The 25,490-nt window shown below is 32.8% G+C and overlaps 2 protein-coding genes across 3 annotated transcripts; one reads left to right on the forward strand and one right to left on the reverse strand.

Moving 5' to 3' along the window:
- Positions 1–1,838: 1,838 nt before the first annotated feature.
- On the reverse strand, positions 1,839–15,466 carry LOC115881321 (cell division cycle protein 16 homolog). Of its 2 annotated transcripts, none has more exons than XM_030898756.1 (11): positions 15,237–15,466; positions 15,003–15,152; positions 14,745–14,912; positions 14,528–14,690; positions 13,967–14,473; positions 11,102–11,191; positions 10,886–11,042; positions 6,148–6,300; positions 5,884–6,043; positions 4,611–4,800; positions 1,839–2,033 (listed from the first exon to the last, which is right to left on the reverse strand). In XM_030898756.1, the coding sequence occupies exons 1-11, from the start codon at positions 15,330–15,332 to the stop codon at positions 1,870–1,872; spliced, it is 1,998 nt and encodes a 665-aa protein (XP_030754616.1). In that variant the 5' UTR covers positions 15,333–15,466; the 3' UTR covers positions 1,839–1,869. The 2 variants fall into 2 exon arrangements, with proteins under 2 accessions (XP_030754616.1, XP_030754617.1); XM_030898757.1 differs by having other exon boundaries at positions 15,068–15,152; positions 15,237–15,465.
- A 197-nt stretch (positions 15,467–15,663) lies between these two features.
- On the forward strand, positions 15,664–18,623 carry LOC115881323 (geranylgeranyl pyrophosphate synthase). The gene is made up of 7 exons (XM_030898758.1): positions 15,664–15,890; positions 15,941–16,095; positions 16,193–16,337; positions 16,416–16,536; positions 16,683–16,822; positions 16,900–17,002; positions 18,374–18,623. Exons 1-7 carry the CDS (start codon positions 15,825–15,827, stop codon positions 18,562–18,564), a joined length of 921 nt encoding a protein of 306 aa, XP_030754618.1. The 5' UTR covers positions 15,664–15,824; the 3' UTR covers positions 18,565–18,623.
- Positions 18,624–25,490: the final 6,867 nt, after the last annotated feature.

Consider the following 25,490-nt stretch of genomic DNA (forward strand, 5'->3'; position numbering starts at 1 on the left):
AGCAACAATAAATAAAGACAATGAAAGTCGAAAAATCTTTTAGTTTTAATGTCGATTTAAAAGATGCTCCTCTACTGTGTTTTTCTATGGTAAATTTTATTACTCCAACTATCCCGCCCAATGACTAAAGAATACAAGGATATACAGATCTGGTCATTCAATTACTGTGTATAGGATTTTAATGGATACGACAGAGAATAATACAAATGACCGGTTGACAGATAGACACAAAATAAAAGGGAGCATACAGTGTTGCCGATTCGTAAGCGTGTAGGCAGGATTAAGAATGAGCATGGTGGCAGCACAAATCGACTCCGATGCCGATGACAATTCGAGACTGCTCTCAGTGTTGCCAGATAAACTTCCTCTAACAACCTCTGCATAACTAATAGCATATTGTCAAATAATATCAATAGTTAGACTAGTTTCCGTTTTCTGATTAGAATTTTTGTTTTAAATCTCAATAAAGAAAAATTACATATTTTTAACACCGAGTATATATAACACCGTTTATATATAAACCCGAGACCAAATTGTTACCAGGGCTCCAAACAGTGCCGAGACCATATATTTTTCTTAACTTAGCTGCTTGAAGAAATATTTATATTTTTGATAAATGTTTTGACTACGCCAATGGTGTAGGTGATATAATACTAATTAATTGCGAAAAAAACGTATTAAAATGTTAACAAAAGATACAAAACTAGTATCGACGTATAGCACATATCAAGTACATATAGTATCGGAAAAATAATTACCAAATTCAATAAGAAAAGACTAAAAAGGTGGAGTGAACTGTATATTTACTTATGAAACGCAACTCCCGGCTTTTTCTTATCGTTGCGGCTTTTACACTTGAAAGCTGAACACATCACCATTGTAATAAAGTTTATACAAAGGTCACTACACACAACAAATTATTAAAAATCGCTAAAATTAGCGCTGTTGCCGAGGTTGTGACTCATCCATAGGCTTCAAATGATGGCGTCTAACGTAACAAATTCTGCTGCAGCCCGTATATGGGCGTTACATGTCCTTGTATTCTTTAGTCATTGATATCGATCCTTCAATAAAATTTACAATGGAATAGCAATAATTGCCTTAATAAGTAAGGGGAAGATTTTGACAGACAACATCCAAAAAATTACATAAAATACTATTCACCTGTGATTTAAATGACAGATACAACTGTTACGGCCACGGATTATCCGGTTGAACGGACTATAGATATATTAGTATGTCGGACAGTCATGTAAAATACACAATTTTTTTATATACTGACACGACCATATTATAGACACGGCAGTGACAGTTTTTTGCTTGTTATTTTAATCTACATCTATATTGTATTTACTGTCCTTTTTTAAACTCGTTGATCGGAATTAGATAAATATTAGATTAGATAGAATTATATAATCGCTATAATCCATTTTGAATTAACAAAAAATGTATGCTTGCGGGCATAATATAAACACTTTTTGAAGGACCAACAAAATTACTTAGTGACAGATATATGGAGCGATCAACAATCATTGAAATAACAATCCTGTGTTAGAGGATTCTAGAATTAGTTATTGGTACTGATGCTAAAACAAATTATCTATCGAAAAAATTTAGCATAAATAATTATGTTATTTAATTTTTAGTTTGTTTTGACGCTAGTGATAACAGTTAATAAATACTAGAATTTCTTAAATTTATTGTCAACCAAACTGGCAAAATGAGATTAGCCAACCACATATTTCAATCATTGTTGGTCATTCCGGAGTTTGGCGTAATAGTTTATTTTAAATCAAATACGTTCTGTTTAACTGAACAACTTAGAAAGTAAAATACTATTCTTTCTTGAATGTATTTATTTAATAAACCTTACATATCAAGACTCATATCCACACTCATTTCAACAGATTCACCCTGAGTTTCATTATTGGTAAGCGACATATTGGAGCCTGTATTAACGCTTGACAAATTGTTTTCAATTGTTACATTTCTTGACTTGGAAGGAGTGAACTTTGGTATCTCTTCAGGACAATCTAGAAAAAAAAATTAATAAAAACACTTTTAAAAACAGGGATATACATTTTCTAGTTAAAATCGCTAACATCTCAAAATTAACTGATATAAAGCGTTTCTTTAAGTTTTATTAGCTTGAATAATAAATTATAATACAAGTTAAACCTTCTGAAGATATCAAAATATCAATTTCTTTATTTTTATTTTTAGAATTTTTATAAATTGTAATTCCAAACACTTTCAGAATAATTATACACTCACCGCACCGGCACGAAAAACGGCCACCTTAAAATTTTCATGTATTTTAAAGTTTTATACAGGCTGGCGCACCTCATTCGCCTCGGTTGATTATACGAAAACGGAAAGATGTAGAAACAAAATATTTTATGGGTATATGCAGTGCCGAACTTAGACATCCAGGGCCCACATTTGGGGCCCCCATGTCATAGCCAATTTGGAGCTTATATATAAAAGTTGCGCGCCACTCACTGCATGGGGCCCCTAGGGTGGCTGGGCCCCTAGGCACGGGCCTTGCAAGCCTAGGCGGAAATCTGGCCCTGGGTATATGTGGGGAGGCATTGTGCACAATTTAAAATTATTTTGAAATATACAGGGTGTTTCAGAACTAAGATCCATATCAAGTTATATTTTTTCTTATGGAACACCCGGTATTTTATTTCATTTTTGGATTCCTGGGCCAAAAAAAGGCTTTTATTATAAGGGTTAAATATGTTTAAAATCTTTAGTTTTTGAGATATTTAAAGATATTTAAATTTGCATGCTACAATAGAAGAGATTATTAACACCCTGTACTTTACTTTTCAGAATTAATTCTTATGCTGAGTTTAAAGGTAGAGATATAAACCTTACTAAAAAATGGTATTGCTTCCTTAAATTTATACAGGGCTATCAAAAGTTGCTGATCTGTTTTAAGGATATATTTTATATAAAAACTTCGTTATTACAAATGCAACACCCTGCATTTTTTAAATAAATCGAAGCAGATTCAAATGCTCTTTTAAACTATATTAGGGTTTCCTATACCTATCTAGCTCAGATTTTGAATAAAAAGCGATTTTTAAATAAAATTGCAATCAAGATGGCTGGTGTCGCCAGGGCAATTTTATAGTGACAGTTAGTAGCTATTTTCAAAGTCGACATTAGTTTATGGACATTATTATTTATAATTTATAACAGTTTACTTAAATTTACCTCCAATAGTTTAATAAGTAAGTATTCATTATTTTATTAAGAAAAATAATAATAATTGCTTCTTGGCCTCAAGGGCTCTTCCTGATGAAAAAAACTACTTGTCCTATTTCGCAGAGCTGGTAGTGTGGTTTCTAAAAAACGTATTAGCCAGAAACCTGTCGATGAAAGTGAAGAAAATGAATTTGCCATAATTGGCTCTTTTATAGAAAATCCATATATCTACAAGTCATCGTAAAATAAACCAAAGAACTACTTCTTCGTTTTTCTTTATAGAATAATAAATACATATTTAATAAATATTATTTATTAAACTATTGTAGGTAAATTAAATAAAAATAAACTGGTATAAATTTAAATAAGTCCATAAACTAATTTCGATTTTGAAAATAGCTACTGTCACTAGAAACTTGCCATGACGACACTAGCCCTCTTGGTTGTCATTTAATTGAAAAATTGATCTTTATTCAAAATCTGTGCTAGTTAGGTATAGGAAACCCTAATATACAGGGTGGTATTCTGTATTCTGGAAACTTCGGCAGCATATTCTGCAGATAAAAATAAATAAAAAAGTTCGTATAAATGTATGTCCTTTTTTTCGAAAAAATGATGATAAAACAGTTTCTGTTGAACTTTGGCGCAAAAACATTTCAAATTTATGATTTCAGTCTAAATAACTATTTAGTCAACATGTTTAATTTATGTCAATGATGATAGGTCTAGATAATTTCGATTCCAAATATCACGAAAACCATTACTCCTAGCGATTTTCACCAAGAGACCTTTTTTAACGTCGTAAATGCATATTTTTTACTCAGCAGTTTTATACAGGTACAAACGAAAAGGTATTACTCTTCAAACCAGTTAAAAAATATGTAGGTGGCGCCCTCTACAAGTAGGAGTCATATTGACATCAAAATCAAAGTTCTCATGTCAAAAAACTCGCAGGCACCAATTTTCATCCAAATATTGACGTTACTTCAGAAATTATTTGAAAAAAATCGAAATAAAAATGAAACTTCTACACTCTGTATGTCAGAAACTAAGCATTTTAGGACATACATTTATACGAACTTTTTTACTTATTTTTATCTGCAGAATATGCTGCCGAAGTTTCCGGAATACAGTTCGGACCACCCTGTAGTATGAAAGAGCATTTGAATCTGCTTCGAGTTATTTCAAAAAATACAGTGATGTATTTGAAATAACGAAGTTTTTATGTAATAATACATCAAAATTTTAAGGTGACCGTTTCTCGTGCAGGTTAGTGTATAATAAATTTTTTGTATACTCGCTATTTAAACCCGTGTATTTGAATATGCCGATTGTTTACGATATTCTCCGATGGCGGCAGCACCGGCGGACAATGCACCGATTTTTAATCTTACCTGCAAAAGGTTGTCTGTCTGCCCACTGTTCTATTACATAATTCAGCATCGTAGTGCTGAACGTGTCATCCCTTTTCAAGCCCAAAGCTTTATGAAACCAGTCGACGGCTTCGTCATAATTTTCCATTAGGACATGCACGTAGGCTATGGCCGAAAATGTACTGGCCGATTGCGGTTGTAATAGAAGTGCCTAAATGAGATAAAATACCTAAGGCCCGTATTTATAGTCCAGTCTCAAAACATGACTCCAGTCACGAGATGCAAAAGACCGACAAGAATAACAAGCTTACGTTTCGTCGCCCGTATACACGCGCCTAGTAAGCCTGTTATTTTTGTCGGTCTTTTCGGAGACCCAGTTTGAAACGCAACTATAAATACGGGCCTAATGCCGCGACCAGACCAAGCAGACAAAACAACGACAAGACAGAAACATTCTTGTTTTACAACAAAATTGCGACAAATCCAATACATTTCTACGACATTTTTGTCTCATTTTTGTTTTGTTTCAAAATTCGGAGACTTTTCAATGTTCCGTTTCGAGTCGGTAAAGATCAAAGTGTCTATATTTTGTTCGTATATTTTACGACAAGTTGTCGGTGCAGTGTGGATGACGTGTGCTGTCAACAGTAGGAGACCAGCACGAGACCAGTGAAATCCCACATGGTTAATAAAACTCATTCACAACAACTAAACTTTTAACTTTGCTGTACTTTTGTCCTTGCGGTGTGGACAATTTGTCTCAAGTTTGTCTTGTCAGAATTCCCCATTTTTTGTCGCAAGTGTGTCTTGTTTTTGTCTCAAAATGGTATTGTAAACTTTTTGTCGCCTTGGTCTGGACCCGACATAACAGAATCAACATTTTTTGCTTGTTTCAAATGCAGTAAACAAGGCGTTTCAACGAGCCATTAAATAAAAAAAAAATAAGGAAATAGAGGGAGAATCAAATATTAGTTTTTATATTCATATTCTAGTTAGGGGAGCTACATGTGATAACACCTATTCATTAAACACCTAGTCGATTTACGAATTAAAAATTGAACGCCACTGATAAACGGAAATTCAAGTCAGCCATAGTAAAATAACTTTATAGTCTGCGTAATTTTGTTGATATTCTCTTTCTCTTGTATTTTTAATTCAATGCAAAAAGCTGAACATGTTTATTCAATATAGATTTTGAAATTAAACATACTCTCCTTGATATTGCGTTAAGTTATTCATTTATTTACTTTTTGATTCTTTGAAATGTTTCAATATAAATTAATAGTTCACATACCTGACTATGGAAATCTAACGCTTCTTCATATTTCTTTAATTTTCTGCATGTGTGACCCAAATTATTTAATAATGGAGCCCAAGTTGGAGGTATAGGACCCTTTTTGATTTTGTTTATTTTTTCTAGAGCTTCATTAAAATGTTTTTCTGCCGACTCAAAACTAAAAAATATGTTTCACTAATTAGAAAAACTAATTTTCCCTAAAAATATTTTGAAAATGATTCTTGTTTCGTAGTTATTTCATAGTTTCACAAGTAAACTTACTCTTGATTTTGGAAACAAATAACCCCCTTTTCGTGCATAATAAAGGGATCTTCAGGAGCAATATTTTGGGCTTGCTGGAAAAACTTCTCTGCTAGTCTAACGTTATTTGTCAATCCACATTCAAGTCCAATATACAATAATGGCAAATGGCAGCTAAAAAAGATAATGTAGCAACGTAATAACTACAGTCTGTCACAGGATAGAATATATGAGAGCGACAGTTGCTATCTGTCATCTTAATTCACAAGGATATTTTTATTTTGAGTCATCTTTTAGATGTCGTCTGTCAAAATTATCCATTCACTGGCTGAATAGACTTTATAGGCTTGGTGCATTTCAGTTGATTTCAAAATAATCCGACTGCGGTGCTGTATCGGCAGAAATCAGAAATTTTCGCTACGTATTTCACACCGTCCCGGTTACAGTTCATGTTGATCGCATTAAAATAATATTGAAATCGTGGCTTTGTCATAATATTTAAGAATTTTTGTTTTTTAGCCGACCATACCAATAGGTATGGTAAGCTATTAAGAGCGACAAAAAGTTTTTTTTTAATTTCACTCAAAATGAGTTACTTGGGTCATAAATGACCTAAATACAAAATATTTTCATGGTGTCTGTCTGTCTACCTCTCTGTAACACGATAAATCAAAAACCGCTAAACCGATTTTAACCAAATTTGGCACAAAAATACTGTGGCACCCGAGAATCTGGCCATTAGTTTTTGGAGGGGGTGGGGGGTTGGTAAGGGGGTATGGGAGGAGTTAAAAATTTTAGAAAATCGTAACTAATTACAGTAGCTAGCGAAACGCGGTTTTCAATTTAAGATTAGGAATAATATTTGCAACAAAATTTGTAATAACATCAAAATCAGTCAAAGTCGCAGTTTTTGAGAAAAAAAAAATTGAAAAAATTCCTTTACTTTGAAACTAAAAGAACTGCCTACCAACTTTTTATTAACATATTTTAGTATGGGCGGCTATACGTGCCTCCCGGCGCTATTTTTTTGCTAGTGCAGTTATTGAGACTATAAAACACTATGTACGAGGTTTGTGTGATGTAACAATTTTTAACTCTATGGATGTAACGCTGTTACGGGTAGTAAAAAATAAGTGAAAAAGAATTCGAATTAGGCGTCGTGTTGTGTTGTGACAAATTCAAATGTTAATAAAATTGTCGAAAAGATGTTAACGCGTAAAGGAGGGCGTAATTCAGGCGTTGTTGGGTGCAATAATATTCAATAACTTAACTTTCCCGAATATTCAACTCTCCCAAAACAACATTTTATACCTTCATAGTTTCTCACACCGATCTGATCAAAAGCAAAACTGGATTCAAGCAGTTCGACTAAACAAGTGAGTGAACAAAGTGCTCGTTACATAATCAAAAAATTAAACAGACATACTAGGAGAGGATAAAATATAATTTGCAATATTAAGGGTATACTTTTTTTTAATCAACTAATGACTAAATGTTTTATGAACATCTTCTAAAATTATAATTATATACCTTTAAAAAATTTCGTTCTAGCCGAAATACCCTCAATTATGACCCCACTTGCAAAACCGGTGATTAAAACTGCTTGCTACCGTAATAATTGAACTCATCTAAAAAATTTTTTTAGCTGAAATAAAAGTTTGACCTTCTGAAGATATCAAAATATTTACTATTTTTATTTATATTTCAAAAAAAAACATGACAAAGAACTATTCTTACTGGGAGACTTCAACTCAAGAACGGGAAGAGAAACCAATAGCTCAGTGGAGGGGCAGTACGGAGAGAGGTCAACCAACGATAATGGTCTCAGGCTAAGAGGCATGTGCGAAAGCCTAAATTTAAAAATTATGAACGGCTTCTTGCCTCATAGAGATATTCATAAGTTTACGTGGACTCAACCAACTCGCCAGCTACGCTCCATAATTGATTATCTGATACAGCGACAAAACTCAAAATTAAAAACCATTGACGTAAGGGCTTACCGTGGAGCAGAATGTGGATCGGACCATCATTTGGTGGTATCAAAAATAGTAGTAGAGTACAGAAAGATGTACACTGTAGTAGATAGAACTATACACGACAGATACGTACAAGTAGAAACAAAAAAATACAATTTAGAAAGTTTTATGCAAGAGTCGACACAATTTCTGTACAAACTAAGACTAGCCAATAAACTAGCATATATAAGAAGGGACAACGTAAACGCTGAAACGTTGTATGAACAAACAAAACAATGCATTCACGAAGCAGCTGAGGAAGCGTTAGGGCAACAAGATAAGCAAACGACGGAAAAACCAGAATGGTGGTCTGAAAACTTAAAAAAACTTATAGAAGAAAAAAACGATCCTACCAGAAATGACTTAGTACCCACAACGACCAGGACAGAGAAGAATATGCAAGATTAAATAGAATGGTTAAACGCGAAGTATCTAAAAGCAAAAACAAAATGTGGGAAACCAAATGTGAGAGAGTGGAAAGATATATGAGGTACAAGAGTGTCAGAAGCGTGGAAGACAATAAGGAACCTTAGAAGAGACGGAAATCAAAACAGTAAATTAGAACTTATAAGCATGGAAAAGTGGGAAGACCATTACAAACAGTTACTGACAGAAAACAGGACAGAATTCAAACTAGAAGTGCCAGATTTGAAAAACGCAAAAAATATAGATGTAAATGAAATAAGTGTAAACGAGATAAAGAAAGCATTGAAGAACTCAAAAAATGGAAAGGCTGCAGGGCCGGGAAACATTTTCATTGAGCTAATAAAGCAGGGACCCGATATATTATTGGAAATACTAGCTGATATCTTCAACAGATGCCTGATAAAAAAACGACAACATTCCTGAAGACTGGAATCTGGCGTACATCAGCTCTATTTTTAAGAAAGGAGACAAAAAAAGATGTAGCAACTACAGAGGCATTAGTTTGACAAGCTCAATGGGAAGGTTGTACGGCAGGATATTAAAAGAGAGAGTAGAAGAGAGCTTTGAAGAAATAGAAGAACAAGGTGGTTTCCGCGCTGGGCGTTCTTGTACAGACAACATATTTGTGTTACAACAAATAATTGAAAAAAGGAGAGCTCGAAATTTGGACACGCATCTGGTATTTATAGATTTAGAGAAAGCCTATGACACGGTGCCTTTGAAGAAATTATTTGAAATCTTGGTTGAGACAAATGTGAGTAAAACATATATAAATGCAAGAATATGTACAAAAATCCAAAAAGTATGATCAGACAGGGGAAGTTCCTATCGGAATAATTCCTGACATCAAAAGGACTCAGACAGGGGTGCAGTTTATCACCTACCTTATTTAAAATATATATCTAGGAGGCATTGAAAAACTGGAGAAGGAAGAGTAGAGCTATGGGAATAGAGATTGACAACCACTGTCTATCGACCTTGTTCTTTGCAGACGACCAAGTTATTGTTGCAGGTTGTGAGGAGGATGCCGACTATATGTTCAGGAAACTTGACGAAGAATACGATAGATGGAGACTCAATATCAACCTCACAAAAACTGAATACCTGAAAGTAGGAGAAGAACAAACTGAAGATCCTTATATTATTATATCTTATTTTACTTACTTTATTAATTTTTATTATACTTATATATATTATATCTGAAGAAAGGAACTCCAAGAAAGATATACATAGCAGAGGTCAACAAGGTAAGAAAGTAATCGGTCTTTTAAACCCTCTCCTGTGGTCAAATAAAACATCTATCCAAACAAAGCTAAGGATTTACAAAGCAATCGTAGAGCCAATTTTAACATACGGTGCCGAATGCTGGCAATTTACAGCAAAAGAAAGAAGGACGGTCGTGTCAGTGGAGATGGACTTTCTCAGAAGAGCATGTCGAATATCAAGGATGAAGCACATTAGAAATGAGGAGAGCAGGCAAAGAACAAGGAGAATATATACCAGCACCGACAACATCGAATCGAGACAGCTACTATGGTATGGGCACGTAAAAAGAATGGGAGGGGAAAGATGGCCAAAAAGGGCAATGGAATATCGTCCCCAAAGCAGAAGGAAAAGAGGAAGACCTACAACTACGTGGTTAGATGGAGTAGACCAGTACATGAGAGACAGAGCTATTAAACAGGAAGAATGGCAAAATCGAGCAATATGGAGGTCGAAATGCGGGATGCGGCAGAATCTGTAGGACCCCCGCTTTATATATATATTTATATTTTTAGAATTTTCACAAATTATACTTCCAAACACTTTTAGAATAATTATATAATAAATTTTTCGTATATTCGCTATTTAAACCCGTTTATTTGTATATACCAGTTGTTTACGATATTCTCCGATAGTGGCAGCACCGGCGGAGAAGGCACCAAGCCTATATTAAAAAATTCTTACAAACAGATGATTCATGGATATTATTTTTTTTATTTTATAATAATTTTACTTAATAATATTATTGAATAATATTAATAGATATTAATATTAATTAATTAATTAATATAATAATTCTATAATCCATAGCTTTAATCCTAGTTCTAAAGTATTAAAGAATAATGAAATAACAGAATTATTTTGAAAATTTTATACAATACCCCAAATTTTATTTTGAACAAATCTTAAAACTAATATATTTGAAGCCTATTTCTTTCACTAATTACAAATATTTGCGAGATCAAGATATAACAACAAAAAAATCGCGCAAATACCTGCTTAAATAATAAAAAAATAATAAAAATCAATATAAGTTAAATATGTTTGTTACATACCCTTTCATAAGTTGAGACGCTTTGAAATAAGCCGCCATAGCTTGGTCATGCTCACTTTCAATAGCAAAAGAGTGACCGTATGCTAGCCAGGCTGGACCAAAAAGCCGATCCAGACAAGTGGCTTTGGCTAAATATCTTCTTGCATTATCGCTTGTGCCTACAACCAAAATAAACTTTATGGACAATCACCCATAATAAATACAGCTGTAAACTTACCATTTATATAGTAGTAACAGCCAACAGCAAACCATGAAATGGCAAGGTTCGGATACAGGTCGATCAGTGTATGAGCCAATGAAAAGAGTTCTGAAAACATTATTTAATAGCTATACCGGGTGAGAGGCGGTGTTTTGAAAAAAATCTTTGAGAATTTCATTCCAATCTTTTTTGTAAAATATGCAGACAATAACGACACACATTTTAAAAAATATTTTTTATATATGTACAGTATGATGCACAAAAAAATAATTCTTTTTTTTTCTTTTTGGTTACCGTGATAATGTCTTTCAGAATGATGAAAACAAATTGGTAAAATTTGAGACTTTAATATTAATATTAAGAAGTGTCTCATCGTGATTTTCTATTCCCAATTTAAATGACACGGGAAACCAATTTTTTTTCTTTGGAATTTTATTGCGTTCAAACAAATCAGCGTTTTGTAAAAGTCAATACATATTCTTGTAGGAAATTGTACGGTCTTTAAGAAAAATCTGATATGAATTTTCATTTAAAGAAAGATTCAAATTTGAGAGCTATTGAAGGTTAAAATCAACTTCAAATCTTATACCGGGTGCGTCTCAAAAGTGGCTCACCCCTATAACTTTGTTATTAAAAAAAAACGAGATTTGGTATGTTAGCATATGACATAAATTAGGATTGATTGACGTATTCAATTGTTTTCGGTCACTTCCTGTTTCACCGGAAATGACTACAACTTTTGATTTTTAAATGGCACCCTCGGAATTTTTTTACTTTATTCGATAGAAAATAACACTCTGAAAATAATGACATGTCATATGTCAACTTTTTCGCATATGGATTATTTAAAGTTATAACTTAGGGCGACGGTCCAACTACGTCGAAACACCGGTTCCCATTAGAACACCGAAGTTAAGCGACGTAAGGCGATACTGGTGGATGGACGGGTGAGCGGTTCGAAACTTTGTATCGTGCTGTTGTCCAAAGGCAAAAGTGTAAAATCTATTGACACACATTGCTCATTCACGCCGGTTCGAGGCCGGATGAGATCGGATATCTCGTGAGTAAGAGTCGATTTAGACACTTGCCAGTCGGTAGGCCATTTACCATGATATGGCCGACGACCGCAGTTGGAATTCCGCGTAAAGTAGGTCCCGTCCAGATTAGCCCTGGCAGCAAAAAGGAGACGTTAACTTGAAAAACAGAAACAGAAGTTATAACTTGCGGTTCGTAACAAAAATTTGACTCAAAATACCAAGTGTGTGGTATCAAATTATTCGTAAAAATGCTTTTTCCAAATATGCTAATGAGACACCCTCGTTCCATTTGAAAAAAATTAAGATATGATTAAAAATACGATTTGAGCATTTTTTAACCGGCCAAGACAAGACACTAAAAACATTAGACTATCAAATCTATTTTTCCAAGGCTCCTTGATTAAGAATCAGTGTTTTTCACATAGCCATGGCACTCTAGATTGAAATTTAAAATACAATTTTTTTATTAAGCGAGAATATCAAAAGTTGACATATGGTACGTCATTCTATTCAGAATATCATTTTCTATCGAATAAAGTAAAAATATACCGGGGGTGCCATTTAAAAATCAAAAGTTGTAATCATTTCTGGTGAAAGAGGAAGTGACCAAAAACAATTGAATGCGTCAATCAATTCCAACTTATGTAATATACTAACATACCAAATCTCGTTTTTTTATCTAAAAAAATAAAAAAGTTATAGGGGTGAGCCACTTTTGAGACGCACCCTGTATAACTTCGACAATTTTTTATATTTTATCACGAAATATTGGCTCATAAACATAAACTATCATATTTTATCATGAAATAATGGCTGAAAAACATAAAATATCACATTTTATGTTTTTGAGCCATTATTTCATGATAGAATATAAACAATTGTCGAAGTTATCATATACGATTTAAAGTTGAACTTTAACGTTCAATATCTCTCAAATGAATTGATTAAATAAAAATTCATATCAGACCTTTCTTGAAGACCGTCCAATTTTCTACAAGAGCATGTATTGATTTTTACAAAACGCTGGTTTATTAGACCGCGATAAAATTCCAAAGAAAAAAAAATGTTTCCCTCTGTTCTTTAAATAGGAAATAGAAAACCTAATTAAGATCTCAAACATTACCAAAAGGCAAATGAATTTTAAACTACACCATTAAAAATCATTTTTACTGAAAATAAAAATAAATTAGTTACAACCTGCTTAAGGTCAACTAGACAGTAAGCGCCATTAAAAATAAAGAAGAGTATGGGCCAAGTAAACGACATCTAGGGCTTGGCCTCGCTAAAATTATCATCGACTGTCATTGACGCCGTTTTTTTTTTGATTGTATTATACATATACTATATAGTGGTTTTTAATAGTATATCCATATTTAGAGTAAATTTTCTGTTGACTTAAAGATGTTCCAAAATTATAAAATAGCAATTTGTTATATTTTTATTTAAACCGTATAAATTTGCCAAGTGAGAATTCATTGTAAAATTAATCCTGTGATGAATGATATAGAATATGAAAAATATGTATTAGGATAATAAGTTATAAAAGTAGATTGTTTTTTTTTCTGTTTTTGAATGTCAAAATAGATTGTACTTTTACCCGAGCTCTTACCAGACAGACAAAAGTATGATAGTTGTAATCTGGAGAATGATATATGAAATAAATAATAAAAATGAATGTGTGGAAATCCATAATACTGGAGTCTGATAAGTCCTTCCACCACCAAAGTATATCTCCCCCAAAAAAAAGTATGATAGTTGTAATTTTTAATTTTAATTATTTCTTTTTTTGATTCGTTGAAGTCGCATATTTTATAGTTGTATAAATCTATGTAATCTTTATACTTACTGTTACTTTGCTTCAATTCCACCAAACACGAAATATGCAATGGCAGACAACCATCGTGATATGGATCTTTTTTCAATATTTGCTCTGTTAAACCGATACATTTTGAATAATCACAGTTGTAATAAAACATCTCTGCTTGGGCAACATAAAAGTCTAAGCTGCCTTGAAACCTTGAAATTGCAACATTTTCAAAAGGATCAACCTGCATCTGATTGTCAATTTGAAGCTTCTGATTTTTGCGCAAATTCTTTTCATTGTTTTTCATAACCATTGGAGTACTAATCGAGGTTGGAGTGATGTGTAAGTTTGGTGTTGAAGGCAAAGATTTTACATCATTAGACGAAGTGTCATTAACCTTACTAATAAAAATAAGAGGAGTACTTTTAATTATCTGTGTCTGAGGAGTATGGTATTTCTTAAGTCTTAGTTCGTATAAGGCTTTAATAACTTGTGCCTCTTCAGTTGAACAATTACTTTCTGTAGGAATTGACTGGAGAAGCTCTTGTTCTAAAAATCATTATCTTAATAAATGTATATTTATATAATTACTTGATGATATACCTTCCGTGGCACTTAGCATCTGATATTTAATTAGTAAATCAAATGCTTCGAAACAATATATATCAAATGAGAGAGCTCTTTTGTAGCAGTCAGCAGCTAAACCCCGATTATCCATTCCTTCTAAAACTTTTCCTTTTAATAAATAAAATGCTGCTAAAGCTTGCTAAAACAAAAAGTAATGTATAAGTATTCTTATACAATTATTGCAGATACTTACATTTTCAGGAACATTATCAAACAATATCATTTCAATTTTAGATAGATTTGGTGAAAAATCACTACCCAAAACATTAATATTACATTTATTAATTACTTTTAGCGCTTCATCGTATTCATTGGCTTCGTAATAACATTTTACTGTTAGATATGTACACAAAATATGGGTCTAAAATGATAGATTTATATATGAAAGCCATAAAAAAATAATAGAAAGCTTATACACAAGTAAGTAATTTTATTTGCCTAATCTACAGACCTTATCTAATTTTTTTGATTGTAATAAGAAAGCTGCTCTATGATATTGTTTTTGTAAATACATACATTGAGCCAACCAATATAAATCTCTTGGACTGCTCGTTATAGCTACAACTTTATCAGCCCAAAATAGTGCAGCACCATACACATGCTACAAAAGTACTTCAATTATTAAACTATTGAAAATTATTAGTTATATTAATCAAAAATAACATTAAAATATAAAAGATCTTACTAAATCTATGTAATGATGAACTAATTTACGATATTTATCAACAAAATCTACACTTTTATTTGTCTCCATGTCTCTACTGAAATGCAATGCTTTCATGTTCTAATAGCGATCATTGTGGATCATTGTTAGTTCCAGTTAAATTTAAATAATTGTATCTTATTAATAACATTTGTCTTTAAAGTAGTTTATGAAATTTAAATTTTTTTAGGTTAAGTATTCAATTTTTTATCTTCTTTTTTGGGTCGGCTATTTTTATGACTATAGATTTAGAAAACCTGTTTGTATCATATATAAAAAAGTAAATATAAGGTAATGGCACGGCATTAGTAGGAACCAAGGAACCGTCGAGTCAGCCCCTGGTCAGCCCCATGTCAGCCCTAGCAGCGAAAAAGAAATGTACTAAACTTTTTAAAAGATGAAGATTTTAGAATTAACCCTACTTTATATTGCCAAAATTGAAAATATTTGTAGTTTAGAAACAATAAATTTGTGATAAGATAGAAAAATTAAGAAATTAACAGATAAAAAAGGTGGTGCATTATTATCTTGGTTAATTCGCTACTTCAACAATTAAATACTCATCCAAAGATGAACGAAAAAGACATAAATCATCAAGTTCCTTACAGTAAAACTAATGATAGTCATCAAGACGAGGTAAATTTATTTAATAAAAAAACATATTTCGATTAATATTATGTTTTTAGAAATTACTGGAGCCTTATGTATATATTGTTCAAGTGCCTGGAAAGAATATTAGGGTTAAATTAGCTAGAGCTTTTAATTTATGGTTTAAAATACCAGAAGAAAAACTGCAACTAATCACTGATATTGTACAAATATTGCACAACTCTAGTCTTTTGTAAGTTGAGTTATTCAATTAGATATCATATTAACTCTATGAATGTATGATTAAGCGTTTTTTTTTTATTGTGACTTATAAAAGTGTTTAATTAAAGATTAGATGATATTCAAGATAATTCAATACTTCGAAGAGGTATTCCTGTTGCACACTCTATTTATGGTATAGCGAGTACCATAAACGCTGCAAATTATGCATCTTTTATTGCTTTAGAAAGAGTCCAAACACTCAATCACCCTGAAGTAAGTTTAAGTAAATAATACTCTGATAAATTGTGCCAAATAATTAATTTGTGGAATTCTAATTGTGTTTATGTATAGGGAACATCCATTGCCATAGAACAAATTCTGGAACTTTATAGAGGACAAGGCATGGAAATATATTGGAGGGATAATTTTACATGCCCTTCTGAGGAAGACTATAAACAGATGGTCATTAGAAGTATGACAATATTTTTTCTATATTAAAATTATTTTATTATTACCAATTTATATAACTATTTAATTCATAAAGAACTTTTTATTGTAATTTTATTTATTTCCATTTTCTGTGTGTATTTTTAAACTGATTTATATCTGAATTTTTAGAAACTGGTGGTTTGTTTATGTTAGCTATAAGACTGATGCAACTATTTAGTGAAAATAAGGATGACTTCACCAAAATAGCAGCAATTTTAGGACTGTATTTTCAAATAAGGGATGACTATATCAATTTAAAATCCAAAGATGTAGGTAGATGAAATATTTGAAGCTTATAAATCATATTTTACACTAGTTTTTGCCATTCATATAATGTAATTTTTAGTATATGCAACATAAAAGTTTTTGTGAAGATTTAACGGAAGGGAAATTTAGTTTTCCTATAATACATGCCATAAGAAGTCACCCAGAAGATACCCAAATAATAAGTATCCTTTTAATTTAATTTAATATTTAGACAGGTGTCCTTTATTTGTACAATGTTAGAACTTGTTTTGTTAATTTTTATTAATAATAACGTTTTAGTCATATTTTAATATACAGGGTGTTCCTTATTGAAATGCTAATATTTAAGAGAGGGTGATTTTTGAACCTATCCCAAGAAAAAAACCTCATATGAATATATCCTAAAGAAACATCTTAACTTTTGAGATACAGGGAGGTAAACTTAAAAAAAGTTGTTTTTATAATAACTGATATTATTATCGTTATCTTGTTGAAACTTGAAACACGTTTTCTATGCATCAAGATGTCTTTTTTGATGTACAAAAATATTTATTTCAACTAGTACCGTCCATACCAGAAAAATGTTATTGCCACTGACTTGTTTTAAAATAAATTTATTTTCAAAATCTTCATTCTTTTCTAATTAATTTTCCAACATTGTTTTTACCTATTTTAATCAAATTTAAATACAAACTATTAAAATGAAAGATTATATGATATGACAGGAAAAACGGAGATATTAAAATTTTTTAAATGGGACACCCTGTATAGGGTGGGTCAAATTCGACGTTTTTTTTTAAGATTTTTTTAATGGAAACACCCTTTTCTATAGGAGATAGACAAAACCTAAATCGGTGTCTGGAGCTCAATTTTTGTCAAAAACATGATGGTGAAAACCGCACATCGATATCTGATACCTGGCTGCAAAAATTTGCTGATAACTTCAGCGTTCAGAGATGGTGCATCGTCTTGCTGGAAAAATATGTTTTCGGGTTCCATTAAGGGCAAATCATCAATAAGGGGTCCAAAGCCTACTAGTTAAAAGTGGCGAACTTTTAAAAATTCTGTATTTCGAAGGGAATTATAACAAAATATCAAGTGTGCTATATTTTTGGAAAGGTAATTTTAAATTCTTTTCAGTTAATTAAAAATATAGAGGGTGTCCCAAATCAATTTTTTTGTTGATAACTCTTAAATTATTAATTAAAAAAAATATATACTTAAACCATTAAATTCTACGTAAAAAGATGCTTTGGAAATGTTTTCATAGAAATACAAAATTTTCCATAGCAAAAAAGTTACCTCCGAAACGGTAACAGATATTGATGTGCGGTTTTCACCATCATGTTTTTGATGAAAATTGAGCTCCAGACACCGATATTAGTTTTCGTCTATCTCCTATAGAAAAGGGTGTTTCCATTCCAATTTGACCCACCCTGTACATGATCTGTAGTAGTAATTTACGTGATAATTGAAGAAGTCAGAGTCATAAGTTTAAGTAAATCGTAATATATAGAATAATAAGTTAGCGAAAATTGTAATTGAATTATGTAGTATTCTTAACAGAATCTTAGATATTTTGAGGCAGAGGAGCAAAGATAGTGAGGTGAAAAGGTACTGTGTAAGTTTGCTGGAAAAATTTGGTAGTTTCGAGTATACCAAACAAACTCTAAAAGATTTAGAATCTCAGGCTTTGCAAGAAATTCAGAGGCTGGGTTCAAATCCCTTCATGGAAGAATTTATACATTCATTGTCAAATATGTAAACCGTATTTATTATTACTTGTACGGGGTGTTTCAAAATTAGTTACTTACAGTCTTACAGATTTCTTGTTTTAATTTAGACAGTGTGTCAAGAAGCCCGCAACAAATGGGATTTTTTTATTATCGAATCTTTGAAAACAAATTTATGCGGAATTTCTTTAGCATATTCGATATATTACAGTTGGGGGTTGGAACCTTTGGTGTTGCACAGCAAAATAATAATAATAATAGCTCCCGGATATAGCGTTTGACGCCTTGGGAGTAGCAAGGTACAGCTTGCCATACTAGAGCCGTTCGGTATACAAGGAAGGTAATGTGGCTAGCACTACGCTTCAACCGACTATTATTACCTCAGGATTGTAAATCCCAAGTACTCATTTAAGGCTGAGTCGACCTAGGTACCCAAACTATTTTTATTTTATTAAAAATAGTCAGCTGATGAAATGCCGGGTGTGGGATTCAAACCCACTACCTTGAGATTGGTAGACGAGGGCACAGAGACACAGATAAATAAAAAACTAAATCACCACAATACACTAAAACACTTCTACTTTTACACTGGACGCGCGTATCGCTAACCATGTTAGCATCATCAGTAGATGGTTAAAACCATAGAGAAAGTAATAAAAAGTAGCCTCAAAAACCCTACCACAAGTCATGATTTTCGAAAATCGTACGGATCTTAACCAAAACCGGTATAATGGGGTTTTTTGAGTCGCTGATCATGAATCTGGCGTCGAATTGGCAGAATTCGAAATGGCGGATCCAATATGACAGATGCGTATTTCAAAAGATGTCTGGACTGGATCAAAAGTTTGTGTATGGAAGTTTTTTTGGATCGCTGATCATGAATCTGACGTCGCGTCGGATTTGCAAAATTCAAAATGGCGTATCAAATATGGCCGATGAGAATTAAAAAAAGCACGGATCCGAACAAAATCGGTATATGTGTGTTTTTTCGGTCGCTGATCGTGAATCTGAGGTCAAATGGGTCATTGATCGCAAATGTGACGTCGGATTGGCAAAAGATGGCGGATCCCATATAGCCGACCTCAAGAATAGTCTACCATGTGGGCGCGGGGCCGATTCGAATCGGACACACATCGTTCTTTAGGTTGACCATATGGGATCCGCCATCTTTAATTTTGCCAATCCGACGTCATATTTGCGATTAATGACCCATTTGACTTCAGATTCGCGATCAGCGACCTAAAAAACTCCCATATATTGATTTTGTTCGGATCCGTGTTTTTTTTTAAATTCGGGTGGGCCAGATTGGATCCGCCATTTCGAATTCTGCCATTCCGACGTCAGATTCATGATAAGCGACCCAAAAAAACCCCATTATACCGGTTTTGGTTAAGTTCCGTGCGATTTTCGAAAATCATGACTTCTTGTGGTAGGTTTTTTGAGACTAGAAAAACTATGAGACATGCTAGCTCAATTCTGATTGGTGTTTTGAGTTTATCAGGCCCATTTACATTAGGTTACAGTGTTATACATAAGAATATTTTTTTTATTTTTTGCTACTACATTTTCTTAAATTTTTACGGATTTTCACCAAGTTTTTGACGTAAAATCAAATTTTCGAACAATTTTCTCGTTGTCATTTTTGGAGATTTTGTTTTCTAATCTGACTTTTTGCACATAAATAGTAGATCTTTGAAACATGCCGCTTTGACAGCTACCACATCATACTGATCTGGTCATCGATACCGATCACGATTTTATCGTGTAAGACAGTGATGTCGACAGCTTAATGGAATATAAAAAATAATGAAAAGAAAGATATAAAAGTTGGGTTGAGACATTTTTTCTATGCGGTATTGCCGGAATTTGCATCAAAATTTCAAACCGCATAAATAGGTGTTATGAAAAATGTTGCATCTAGGGTTGGAACACAATTAGTTACTCATTTTACTACAGCTGTCATAGATTACATTTAGCTTAGATATATTATCTTCATTTCAATAGTATACATGAAAGTTTTTAAAATAGTTTTTTTTTCTACACACATTTTTCTACAAACATAAAAACCGGCAACACTGTATGCCGCTTTTTTACTTTGTCTCTCTGTCTGTCAACCGGTCATTTATATTTATCTCTGTCGCACGCATTAAAATACAGACCACGCAGATGAAGTAGTGACCAAGGCTAGTGTATGTGAAAATTATTTTTTTATACTGAATTAACTCCACATACAGTTTTTTAGACTTAATAATAAAAAGAACTATTTTGAAGCAGTTTTTTGCTACACACTGTATTCGCAGATATTATTTGTTGCAGCTTTTAAAATTTTTGCAGAATAGTTTATTACAACAATAAGTATTATCAGAGTGCTCATTTAATAACATTAATTTTGAGACAGTCTGTGTAACTATTATGTTTTGATAAAGATACTATTTTTTTCTAATTCTAAACAAAAATATTTTATTGAAAATTATATTCGTATTTTTTACAATGAGACATAGTGGAGTAAAGAACTTCACCTAGAAATCTTTATTAAAATAAAGATGAATATTTAAACTGGACTTAATACTTTATTCAACTATAACTTCGACATATTTATTTTGTTCCAAACGTTTTATGTACTTTTATAAGTTATGTGTACCTATAATTTTAATACTCTATATTCTCATTTTCCACTTAAATAGATGCCATTTTGTAGGTAGTAAAAATATAATGTTTTGTCTTGTAATTATTGTGTTATAAGTATTATTACATTTATTGTGCGTTTGACGAAAAAAATTATATATACCGACTTTTTTAAATTTCTCCTGTGGTCCAATGCTAACCTATTTTGACGCTTTTTTTCGTTTATGCACGAATGTGGGGTGAGAGAATTTTATTTTAATTTTTCTGCTATTTTAATTGATGGTTAAATTATATTTTTTATCATTTTTCGGATGCCGTCTTTCAAAATCTTCCTTGACTCATTGGACAGACTTGAGTTACAGTCGATATGTTTAGTACTAATACGTCATATTTGACGTTTTAATGTATTTTTCTTGTCAAAATAAGGTTAGATTGAGGCCTAGAGCCTTTGAATAAGAAGACTAAGGAAGGAGCATACATACATACATACAGCCGTTACTCGCTGACGAGTATTCGACACACATAAAGAAAATGGTCACGCAAGGCGTTTTCTTTCATGAGCTTTTCTGTGACTGAAAAGCCCGATACGTGATGTTATCTGCCTACCGCACTCCGGACATTCAAAAATCTCATTGCTTTGTTGCCTCTCTACTTTTTGGTTGCCGCTGTTAACTGAGTTTACAACCCTTCTCCATTGAGTTCTATTGTGAGCTGCTTTTTCCCACTCATTCTGCATGTTAATTCCCTTTAAATTTTCGTGGAAAATGTCCTTGTATCTTTTCAGTTGTCCACCCGGCCTCCTCTTACCGTCCACAAGCTCACCGTAAAGCAGAGATTTTGGTATGCGGTTTTCTTGCATTCTGCATACGTGACCAGCCCATCTTAAGCGGGATTTTGTGACCATGACTTCAATACTCTCGCAGTTAGATTTTTCAAGGACCGATACGTTTGAGACATGATGGAACCACCGGACTCTTAAGAGTTGTCTAAGGTGTCTCTGTTGCAACTTGTTCAATGCGTTCATGTGTCGGCGGTAAGGCACCCAGGTTTCGCTCCCATATATCATGGTGGGGATTATAATTGCTCGGTATACTGCAAGTTTTGTTTTTGTACTCAAGTCATGATTGTAGAAAACCCTGTCTTTTAATTTCCAGAATGCTCTTGAGGCGCTACTAATCCTGTGCTGAATTTCAGAGTCAATATTGGCCTTTTCCGAAATCAAACTGCCAAGGTAATTGAATTCCGCCACATATTCGAATAGTTCTTCTCCGATTTTTATAGCATTGTTGTGATCTTCCGGGGGAGTGCACATGATTTTAGTTTTGCCGATGTTCAGCTTAAGGCCCAAAGCCTCGTATGCCCAGGTATATGTGTTCAACATTTCTTGTAATTGTTGTACCGTGTTTGCAACTAGAGCGCAGTCGTCAGCGTATTGAAGTTCTGTGATACCCAGAATATATTTAAGAACAAAGGAAGTGCATCAGACTGCGGAAATTACCGGGGAATTTCGCTATTGGCTATCGGCGGAAAAATTCTTGCAAAAATAATGTCAAACCGCCTGCACCCACATATAGAAAAAATTCTTCCAGAATCGTAAACGGGTTTTCGTACCAACCGCGGCACCGTCGATTCCATATTTTCCATCCGTCAACTACAGGAAAAAGTAAAAGAGCAGCAGTCTAAACTTTATGTTGCATTCATCGATCTAACAAAAGCCTTCGACTCTGTGAACAGAGATGCGCTTTGGTCTTCCCTACCAGGAAGGAGCATAATGCTATAGTAAACGCCACGAATGTTTGGGAGTGATTCATCGGTCGCTCCAATGTGAACTAATCTGTTCAAGGTCACATAAAACTTAATTCCAGTGCCGTGGTGTTTCAAGTCATATAATAATCAATATATAATCTGTTGTAATTTGTTGTTTTAACTGCCAAAGGCTTGTCAAAACATATATTTGGTTATAAATATAAAATGGAATGCCCCATTGGTCGCACTGCAAGCACACCTATGGACTGACGCACAAAAACGAATCAATCAAAGAAACGCGATATAGTATCGTCTTTGTCAATCACGCTAACATTTTAGAATAAGTAGGAGGAGCGCAGGCAGATGATTAGACCGGGCTTTAAAAACCTACGTCTGCGGTAAAAATTTACGTTTTTAATGTAAAAATGATAGCGCGCGTGTCACTCCCAAATCACTCCCAAACATTCGTGGCGTTTACTCTATTCATGTATTCATGCATGGTGGGCGGAAAAAGCACTCTAGGGTGGGGATCCTTGACAGTTCTGTTTGACGATTCATTTGACACATTTGAATTTGATTTGAAATTTTGTGGATTTGTCAGTCTTTACGGAGCTTATTTTATGTTATTTATTATTTATTCTACTACTGATAGTTGTATAAAGGTAGTAAATCTAGATGGAAATTGTGGCAGAACTTAAATTAACAGTGACACTATCGCGATTTATCGAAAAAGACTCTAAAATAGTTGGTTGTGTAGCGTGCGGTAGATCTCGGCAAAAATTGAGTGATATAATGGAACAACTTTTCGCTAGTAAGTGACTATATAATATGCACATACGTGTAGTAAACCGATCATTTATGAAATTCACTTAAATTAACTAAATTATATATTTTTCTTGCATTTTAGCTTTTATTTATTACTTGTCAAAGATTAGATGTCAAAAAATTTAGATACGTTAATTTGACTAACCTGCTTCAGTAGCGTATCGGATGTTTGTGTTAATATATACTTATTATAACTTATCTATTTTTATTAGAATTATATATTTTTAGAACATTTTTAATAACTACCAACATTTATTCACAACGTAAAATAAAACAACATATTATTGAGTCTACCCCACGTCTACCTTACATCATAGTTTTACATTTTTAAATAAAATTAGAACGACACTGATAAACCGGAATTTAAGTCGGCCATATTTGTGGCCCATCGCGGTGTACCTAAGATTTTTGATATGCTCCTTCCTTAGTCTTTTTATTCAACGCCTAGAGCTTATGTTGAAATATATTTTTGTTTTTGATATTTTGTATATTAAAGTATAGAGTTTTGTATAACGTGTTATCTTTAAATTTAAAGCTGTGATTAGTTACAAACTTTAGAGGAATAATTTTAATAAATAAGAACGAGGAGAAAAATATTGGTGTTTATCATTCACATAAAAATTTCCTATAATAGCGAAAAATGTTTCAAACAAGAATGTTTTGACACTGACGACTATCATGTCTAGTTATAATTCTTAAAAGTAGATTATTTTTTGTTATTTATTGGATGATGTTTGTTGAAATCCTTTCAATTTGTAGTAATGACACTATACCGGGTGCGTCTCTAAAGTGGCTCACCCCCTATAACTTTTTTAATTTTTCATATAAAAAACGAGATTTGGTACGTATGTGACATAAGTTAGGATTGATTGATTTATTAAATTGTTATTGGTCACTTTCTGTTTTACCGGAAATTACTACTTTTTATTTTTAAATAACATCCTCGGTATTCTTTTACTTTATTCAATAGAAAATGACACTCAGAATAGAATGACATATCATATCTAAACTTTTGACATTTTCGCATGTGGTTTATTTGAAATTGTAACATGCGATTCATAACGACAATTTGACTCGAAATACCAAGTGTGTGGTACCAAATTAAACGAAAAAAATGCTTTTTCCAAATTTGCTAATGAGCCACCGTTCCATTTAAAAAAATGAGATATGATAACACATACGATTTGGGCATCTTTTAACCCACGAGGACAAGACACGAAAAAAATTAGAGGACCAAATCTATTTTTCCAAGGCTCATGGATTAAAAATTAGTGTATTTAACACAGCCATGGTAGCCTAGATTGAAATTTAACATACGATTTTTTTTAAACGAAAATGTCAAAGGTTGATGACTTATGATATGCCATTCTACTCAGAGTGTTATTTTCTATCGAATAAAGGGTGTATTCCGTTGCTTACCTTGGTTATGGTTTTATGTTCCGTTTCTATCGGTTCCCTGAAAATTTTCTTATTACGGAACACGGTTCCTGAAAAATTCGGTTATAACTGTCACCAAACTAACCAGCGCGAGAAACCATTACCTCTATAAAAAGATGGAAATGTTTTCATAGAAATACAAAATTTTCCATAGCAAAGCTACCTCCGAAATGTAACAGTTATTGATGTGCGGTTTTCAAATCTCATCATGTTTTGATGAAAATTGAGCTCCAGACACCGATATTAGTTTTCGTCTATCTCCTATAGAAAAGGGTGTTTCCATTTAAAAGCGTCGAATTTGACCCACCCTGTACATGATCTGTAG

Source organism: Sitophilus oryzae, unplaced genomic scaffold (assembly GCF_002938485.1).
Source record: "Sitophilus oryzae breed Bouriz unplaced genomic scaffold, Soryzae_2.0 scaffold_1716_pilon_pilon, whole genome shotgun sequence".
NCBI classification, from domain to species: domain Eukaryota; kingdom Metazoa; phylum Arthropoda; class Insecta; order Coleoptera; family Curculionidae; genus Sitophilus; species Sitophilus oryzae.

What these genes read in the sequence shown, in the direction of transcription:
- LOC115881321 (XM_030898756.1), bottom strand. Translation starts at nt 15,332, where the DNA reads ATGAAAGCATTGCATTTCAGTAGAGACATGGAGACAAATAAAAGTGTA. An exon ending in GGAATTGAAGCAAAGTAACA is followed by an intron (nt 11,192 to 13,966) that starts GTAAGTATAAAG and finishes TAATGTTTTCAG; the next exon opens with AACTCTTTTCATTGGCTCAT. An exon ending in GCGTCTCAACTTATGAAAGG is followed by an intron (nt 6,301 to 10,885) that starts GTATGTAACAAA and finishes TATCTTTTTTAG; the next exon opens with CTGCCATTTGCCATTATTGT.
- LOC115881323 (XM_030898758.1), top strand. Translation starts at nt 15,825, where the DNA reads ATGAACGAAAAAGACATAAATCATCAAGTTCCTTACAGTAAAACTAAT. An exon ending in TTGCACAACTCTAGTCTTTT is followed by an intron (nt 16,096 to 16,192) that starts GTAAGTTGAGTT and finishes GTTTAATTAAAG; the next exon opens with ATTAGATGATATTCAAGATA. An exon ending in TAAACAGATGGTCATTAGAA is followed by an intron (nt 16,537 to 16,682) that starts GTATGACAATAT and finishes CTGAATTTTTAG; the next exon opens with AAACTGGTGGTTTGTTTATG.